Source organism: Capricornis sumatraensis, chromosome 13 (genome assembly GCF_032405125.1).
Source record: "Capricornis sumatraensis isolate serow.1 chromosome 13, serow.2, whole genome shotgun sequence".
NCBI lineage: Eukaryota > Metazoa > Chordata > Mammalia > Artiodactyla > Bovidae > Capricornis > Capricornis sumatraensis.
In genome coordinates this window covers 2,633,404-2,640,705 of record NC_091081.1, presented here as the reverse complement: position 1 = coordinate 2,640,705, position 7,302 = coordinate 2,633,404, and the positions used below count along the sequence as shown (strand labels likewise).

The 7,302-nt window shown below is 49.2% G+C and overlaps 1 protein-coding gene across 1 annotated transcript in view; it reads left to right on the top strand.

The window, feature by feature from the left end:
- Positions 1-841: 841 nt before the first annotated feature.
- The window catches only part of COL12A1 (collagen type XII alpha 1 chain), a 118,180-nt gene continuing 111,719 nt past the window's right edge, over positions 842-7,302 (top strand). Inside the window, exons 1-2 of the mRNA XM_068985253.1 lie at positions 842-913; positions 3,843-3,950. Of these exons, the coding sequence (XP_068841354.1) occupies positions 3,878-3,950 (73 nt within the window). The 5' untranslated portion in view covers positions 842-913; positions 3,843-3,877. The remainder of the gene's footprint in view (positions 914-3,842; positions 3,951-7,302) is intronic.

The window sequence follows — 7,302 nt, the reverse complement described above, 5'->3', positions numbered from 1 at the left end:
GGCGCAGGCGGCCATCCGGGTTTCCAATCGCCCGAGATTGAAAAAGACAGAAGGCGCGCCGCGTGCACAGACAGTTAGTTAATGGAAACGCTGTAAATCGGTTTTAAGTGCACCCCAGGACGGATGGGGAGAAAGGTGCGGGTGGCGACGATGGGGGATGGGGCTAACAGTGGGGTGGGGTCGGTCGCATTCTTGCAGTTCTATACAGGAGAGTCGCTACTTCCCTCCCCCCTCCTTCTTAATTTAGAAAAACAAATTTATTAAAGAAAGTCGCCCGGAGAGGGAAACCCGAGCTCCCCAGCCCGCCCCAAGCGGAGGAGTGAGCGGATTCCCTTGGCAGTGAACCCGGCCGCGGCTGTCGTTCCCCCCCGCCCCTCCCTGCTTCCTCTGCTTCGCCCCTGCCCCCTCCCCTTCTCCCCTCCCCGCCGGGGCGCTGCTACTACGGCGATCGCCACCTCACGCCGAAGGAATGCTCGAAGTATGCACACGTTCCCAAAAGTAGACCTCCTTCACCGCCGGAGGAGCATACATCACCCCGTGGCAGCCGTCCACCTTCTCAGGCGTTTCGTAACCGAGTAAACTGAGAGCTGGGAACAGCCCTCTATTAAGGAGCCCGCGGCGCGGAGCCTCTTCCCACTCGACCGAGGCGAGCCGACCCAGACGCGTCCGCGCGCCGGCAGCCGCGGTCCCGGGCCGTCTCCGCCTGTCCGGCCGCGCTCGCCGCTCCGCCCGGGCTCCGCCGCCTCCGGCTCCCCGGTGGCCCTGCGGCCGCTCCACCTCTCCGCGGCCGCCAGGTGCGCCCGGAGCGCAGCGCCCACCGCCCGGGCGTGCGCGGGGGGTCACACCGAGCGCCGGCTTCCGCGACGCCGGGAAGCCTCTGTCGCCGCCGCTACCTCGGTCACCACCGCCTCAGGTCGGTCTGGCTGCTAGCCTCCCCGCCTCGCCTCGTCCCTTCCAAAGGTATCTGGGGAAACTCGCTTCGAGCCCCTTCCTCGCTCGGCTCTGAGCCATTCAGGAGCCCGAGCGGGGGCCGTTGGAACGTGCGCCTGGGCTACTCGGAGATTTTTTTTTTTTTGGGTTCATGTGTAACATGAAGGGGGAAAGAAATGTAGTTTTTTTCTCAAGAGAGGATGCCGGGCGGGTGTGCGTGAGTAAAGCACCCCTTCACTGTTCCAGCTGGAGGAGGCATTTCGTCTATAGATGCTTGGTTGAAATTGACGAGGGGTGCGCGGGGTCCTGGAGCCGCTGGCCTCGCGGCTGCCGGCGCGCAGGGAAGATGACGCCCGGGGCGGAATTCTTTAGAGGGCCCGCCGACCCTTCGTCGAGGCTGCGCTGGTGCGTTTGGCATCTGGAGACAGATTCCCGGGCTGGTGTTCTAGCTCCTTCCTCCGCGTTTCAAAGCATCCCGCCGTTGGGGGTGGGTGGGGGTTAGTTCAGCTCTCGGGGACTTGGCTTTGGCCCGACGTTACCCAGCTTCTCCCCCAGGCTAGACGGGGTGGCCCTCCTCAGGGTCGTGGAAACTTTGCGCGAGTTTCCATCCTCTATCCTAGACAGTGTAGGAGTCGCAGAGGGGTTTAAGGAGCGGGGAGTGTAGCCAGGGAGCAGAAGAGGTGCACCGCGTCAGGCACCCTTAGGGGCCGCAGGTGGTCCTTGCGGGGCTTGCCGGGGACCCCTTTCCCTTTCCCTCAACCCGGATTCTGTGGCCTTCTAAAGCGTGCTGGCGCGCCGGGGAGGGATGGGGCAAGAAAGGAAATGAGCGCTAAACTTGGTGGTCCTTGGGTAACTAATGTCGAGGATTCAGTGGGTTAGGTCGGCGGTAGGTGACGCGCAGGCAATCTGGAGGGACCCCTCGGGGTGGGGGTGGGGGTGCAATTGCCTTTTTAAACTTGGCAATAATTGGGCTCTTCCAGCGGAGTGGGGGGAAGGGACTAGTTGGCCCAAGGAGATGAATCCAAGTTTCCAGCCCCCCGCCCCCGCCCGCCCGACTCGTTTTCATTCATGAGTATGTGAAATGGCCCCGCTGCCACGTAGGGGCGGCCGATTTCAGACTTTTTGTGTCTGAGAATGCTCAATGAAGTGTTGCTAAACATTCAGATAAATGTTTGGGCTAAACGCAGAGAGAACTTTTCTTTCTTTCTTCTTCTTTTTAAACATGGGTGTAATGCCTGGCTGGCTGGCTGTCTGAACTGACTTTATGTTCAGATACCGCGACGAGATAGGATCCATTGTGCCGCTGAGTTAAGACAGCCGATAAGTGGCGCTCTAGATCCGCAATAGCCCTGCCACAACTTTACAGCGAGTTCAGCGGTTTAAAAAAAAAAAAATCTGCACACAGTTTTTCGGTGGGTCGATTGTCAGCCTTTAACTTTTCGCGAGCACGACTGCCAACTGAGTTGGAAATTATTATAGCGAAGTTAAGGCCAGATGATGGGAACAATGGACCGGTCTCACCTCTTGCCTTTTACTGATGTAGAAGAGGGTTAGACATGTCAAACAGTTAAGTAGGAAGAAAGAAATTGCTAGAGTCCTTGAATCTCCAGAGCAGCGGGAAAATTTTAATCTTGGCTTATAAAAGGGAGCTCCGGGCAATCTGGCAAGCCTGTTCATCAGACATTTAAAATGCAATTTACACTCGGGCCCAGGAAAGCTGCCCTGATACATCATGCCAATAATTTGGAAAGACACGGTTGGAGCTTGTCAGTTTCTTTTCTCAAAGAGGGCTCAACCTTTGGCTTCTTTTTGGGTTCCCAAGCATGACTTCGTTTTTCAAGAGGCCTGGTCTGTTGCCTTACAATAATTTATGTATCTCAGAATCAACTCTCTTTTTATGTTTGCCTCTGGCAGTCTCCCACTTTTAAATTCATCACTGGTAGCTTTTGTTCCTGAGTTGGACCTTAGAATAGTTCAGATTTCTTTCTACCAACATGGAATAGGCACCTACTTACTATGTGTTACTTGCCACAAAAGGTGATTAAGTTTCCTTGTCTTGAAGGAATTAATAGCCTAGTTACAGAATCAGGACAAATCAGAATAGGATATATTCTCCTCTGGAGCATGTAAACCTGTAATCTTCTGGAATAAATGAACAGTTAAGTGAGAAGAGTAATTATTACTGAGAATTTTATTTAAAAAAATCTTGGGAAAACAGACAAGAGTGCTTTGTCCCTTCGATTGCCTTTCCCTTTTATTATGTATTTCAGAGTTGTTTTTTCCTCATCTTGAGTGAAAGATTTATCAGATGTGAAGACAACGCAGCTAGCAGGAGGGTCAAGTTTCTCTTGGGCTGTACATGTTTCTGTATAATCCATTTCAGACCTTCAAGGGCTGGATATTTGTAGGCAGAACAAAATGAAGGAAAAAAGAGAGTAAAAGAGGTTTATTATACTTTTCCAAATTACCCTGAGACCACTAAAGTACAGTTACCTAAAGAGTTCCGCAGCTAGGAAAAAAAAAAAAAACCTGGCCAAATAAAAACCCCAGCTGGAAGAGACATTTAGTTGACTTAGGGATAAGATGATCTCTGAATTAGCCATCACCCAGGCAGGATGAAGTCATGTGGGGCCTGGTAAGGCCCTTCACCGGGGATGCTAAGCAGGTCCGGCCTCCAGGCAAACAGGACCCTCTTTAAACTTCAACTCGCTCTTAGTGCCCTGATTGAACTGCTGCAGACGAACTTGACTTCTTCCACTGCTCCACAATAGGGCCTATTCTTTGCCCGGCTGGGCCCTGTGGTTATTAAGGCAGAGGGGGTCGGGTCCTGGCCCGGGTCCAGGCTCCAGTTCTAACCTGGTTCCAGGCCCGCCCGGACCCGGTTCTGATGCGGTCACTGTTTCCTCCGGCAGATCCCTTCATGTGGCTGTGAGCCCCGAGGCGGAGCATGCGGACCAGGCTTCCCCCAGCGCTCGCCGCCCTGGGCGCGGCCCTACTCCTGTCTTCCATCGAGGCAGAAGGTAAAAGGCTTTTCCCTCCTTCTCCCCGTGACAAGGTAGAAGTCTAGAAAGGAAAGAAAAAAGCAAACCTTTCTTGCCCTGTTGCTCCGTCTGTTTCCCCTGCACTTCGTGTGTTTTCTCCCGGGGTTTCTCTGCTCCGGAGAAACGCCCCCTTCTCTGAGGTTCGTCCACCTCCCAGCTCTCAGGTCCAGCTCTTTCCCGTCTTCCGCTTCCTCTGTTCCGTACAGTGCTGTGTGCTCTCCTTGCGCTTGTCTCTGCGGTGTGCTGTCCACACCGCCACCGCCGCTGCCGCCTTCGGAGCGAGGACCAGCCGTCCGGGAGGGGGCGACGGCTGCACCCGGCTCTACGGACCGGACGCCCCGAGGGTGGTACCCAGGAGCCCCGGAGCGCCCGGCGCGCTCGCTCGTGCGCGTGGCTGGGGGAGCCCCTGGCTCGGGGCCGCGGCCTCGGTGACAGCACCGAATAAAAGACTCCAACAGCGTCGGCTCTGCGCCTCTGTGTGTTTTGTGGGGAGTCCGGTCGGCGAGGCGGGCGGTGCGGGCACGTGAGCAGGCAGATCGCCCCGGGAGTGGGTGGTCGGTAGCGATCCGGGACCCGGGGTGTGTTGGCAGTGGCCGGGTTGGTGGGGGTGGGGTGGCTGCTGTCCCTGTTTGGTTCGCTGCGCCCGGGGACGCCTGGCCCAAGCCCAGCCCCAGCCCCTCGCGCACAGGTTGGGTCTGGGCCAAGGTTCTCAACCCAAGGAGCTGGTGGGAGCCTGGCCAACCCGGCATCACCTCCCCCAACCCTCCTTCTCCCAGCATCATCCCTGGGCGCTCAGTCTTCTGAGCCTCAGAGATGGGCTCAGGGCCCAAGGGTCTGGAAAAGCTCTATAGGCTCCACCCCTTAGAAAATGAGGGACTTTTGTTAGGTTTTCAGCCTTATTTCATCCTTACTGTTGTGTGCATTTGATGCCTTCGTTTGTCAGGATTGGTGGAACAAGCCCTTTCTGGATATTAACCCAGTAGAGGCTCCTGTGTTTCCTCTGTTATCATGGGAGATCTGACACACTAGATTTATTGTTCTGCAAGGTAAATGGGGTACTACCATAAAAGACAACTTAAAAATATGCTCTCTCTCTCTCTCTCTCTTTTTTTTTTTTCTTTCCCCAGTAAAGAAATGCTCCTGATGGAGTTGAGGGAGAAAAGCAATATTTCTGGGTGGGGCAGTGTGGAAGTTGGGGGTGGGGTTCAGAGGGTGAGGCTTATTTAGAGGTTGTGGTGAAGTAGAAGGGTTTCAAGACAACACTGAGATTTTCCAAAAACTTTCTGTTGTGTTCGATTCTCTGGTTCAAGACCGCAAGGACAAAAAATTAAGATTAGGAAAAGCAGAGTCTTCAAAATGTACAGCATGTTCATAAAAGTAAGGGAAACTTGCTGGCTCTGCTTATCTGATGAATATTTCATGAATGTAGAGGCTTTTCAGAGTGGCTTCTGTGAAGTAATATTCAGATGAGAGTGCTTTTAATGTTCCTTTCTATGTCGTTATTAGGAAGGAATTTCACTGGAGGAACTTGTGGAAGCCCCACTCAAGATATTTTTAGATAATTCACTAAAGTGGCCTATTTATTGCTCATTAAGAAAATAGTTATTTGAAAATCAGAAAGAGTTGTGAATTCTTAGGACAAGAATTGGATTGGAAATGATGTAAGTGGAAAAAAATCAGTTCTCAATTGGATAATAGATAGTTAGCAAAGTGCAGTTGAAAAGAACATTTTGCTATCTACATTACTGATTATTTCCGTATTTCTCATAATTTATCTTTTAAGTTTGTATTTATTTCCACATGGTATAGCTCTTTCTTTTGCTTTCTTAAGCTGTTTCTCTTCTTGTCTCTCACCTGCTTAGGTCAGCATTTAATAATGATATTTTAATAAGATTTTTTATTTGAAGGGGACCTCATTCTCCGGTTTGGCACTGCCAAATAGAAATATATTGTGAGCCACAAATGCAAGCCACACATGCAACTTAAAATATTCTGATTGTGACATTAAAAAGGGAAAAAGAAACAGGAGAAATTAGTCTTTGCAACATATTTCACTTAACCTAATATATCCACTGTGTTGCCATTTTAACATGTAATCAAATAAAAATTATTAGTGAGATATTTTGCATTTTTTGTATTTAGTCTTTGAAACTGGGTGTGTATTTTACACTTGCAGTGCATTTCATCCAGACTGGCCACATTTCAAGTGCTTGATAGCCACATGCGGCTTGTGGCTCCAGTGTTGGACAGGACTGGTCCAATGTTAATTACCAACTAAGTGGCCCCAGGAGGCTGGGAAGGGCTAACAAAATTTGTAGCCAAGGCGTTTCTGGGGACAATGGGCTGCAAACAGAAGTTCTCTGAATCATTTCTGTTGATACATTTCAAAACTTCAACTGGCAGCCCTGCTTCTTGAGATGTCATTTTGACCTTAATTCTAAAGTAGCCATTGTAACTTTTCTTTCCCTTTTCCAACTTGTACTCTTGTCTTCATACTATTTTCCAGTCAATTTCTACTTAATTTTTTTTTATGTGTGGAAAGTTCCATACCTTTAATTAAAAGATTTTGGCATTCACTTTTTGCATTTATCCTTTTTTTTTTTTAAATATAGGGAGTACCACCTTTGTCATGTTATTTTATTCTACTTACTTATACAAGAAACTTTATTTTTCATAATTAGTATTTTCTCCCATAGAAATAAGAGTGAAATGATTTTTTCTTTTATTTATTTATTTTTGATTTTTTCTTTTAATACTTTTTAGCTGCAGCATAGACTTTATTAACCTTATAACTTGGCCAGCTCTCTGTAAGATCTAAAATGTGTGAGTTATTTTTGGTTCCTGTATCATACTGTATATTAATTGCCATTTAGGAAATTTAACACTTAACATTTAAAGGTCAATGGCCAGTGTTCCCTGAGAATTAGACACCTTTCTAATTAATCTAAATTTGAGGTGATTGTATGTTTTATGAAAAACAGTTATAATTTTAGTAACTCTGATTTGTAGTTCATAATATATAATGAAATATTGGGTATTTTTAATTCATAACTGAGTAGAGGCTATAAGCTTTAATTATCTTGTGTCTAGGTTAAGAGGCAAGTTAATGCATATTTCTATAATCCTGTGTCTAACTTGCAGCAGAAATTTCAAACTAGATGGGAATGTATAGTTATCTATTCTAGTTTTTCTCATTCTCCAAATGAGAAAATGAGGACCAGAGAGGCTGAACGGCTCAGTTAATGAACGTGATGCCTGGGGGCAAGGCACAGGCAAGACCCAGGTCTAGTCCAGGGCCGTGCTAGCCTGCGCCCATTGCGCTGGTTTCTTG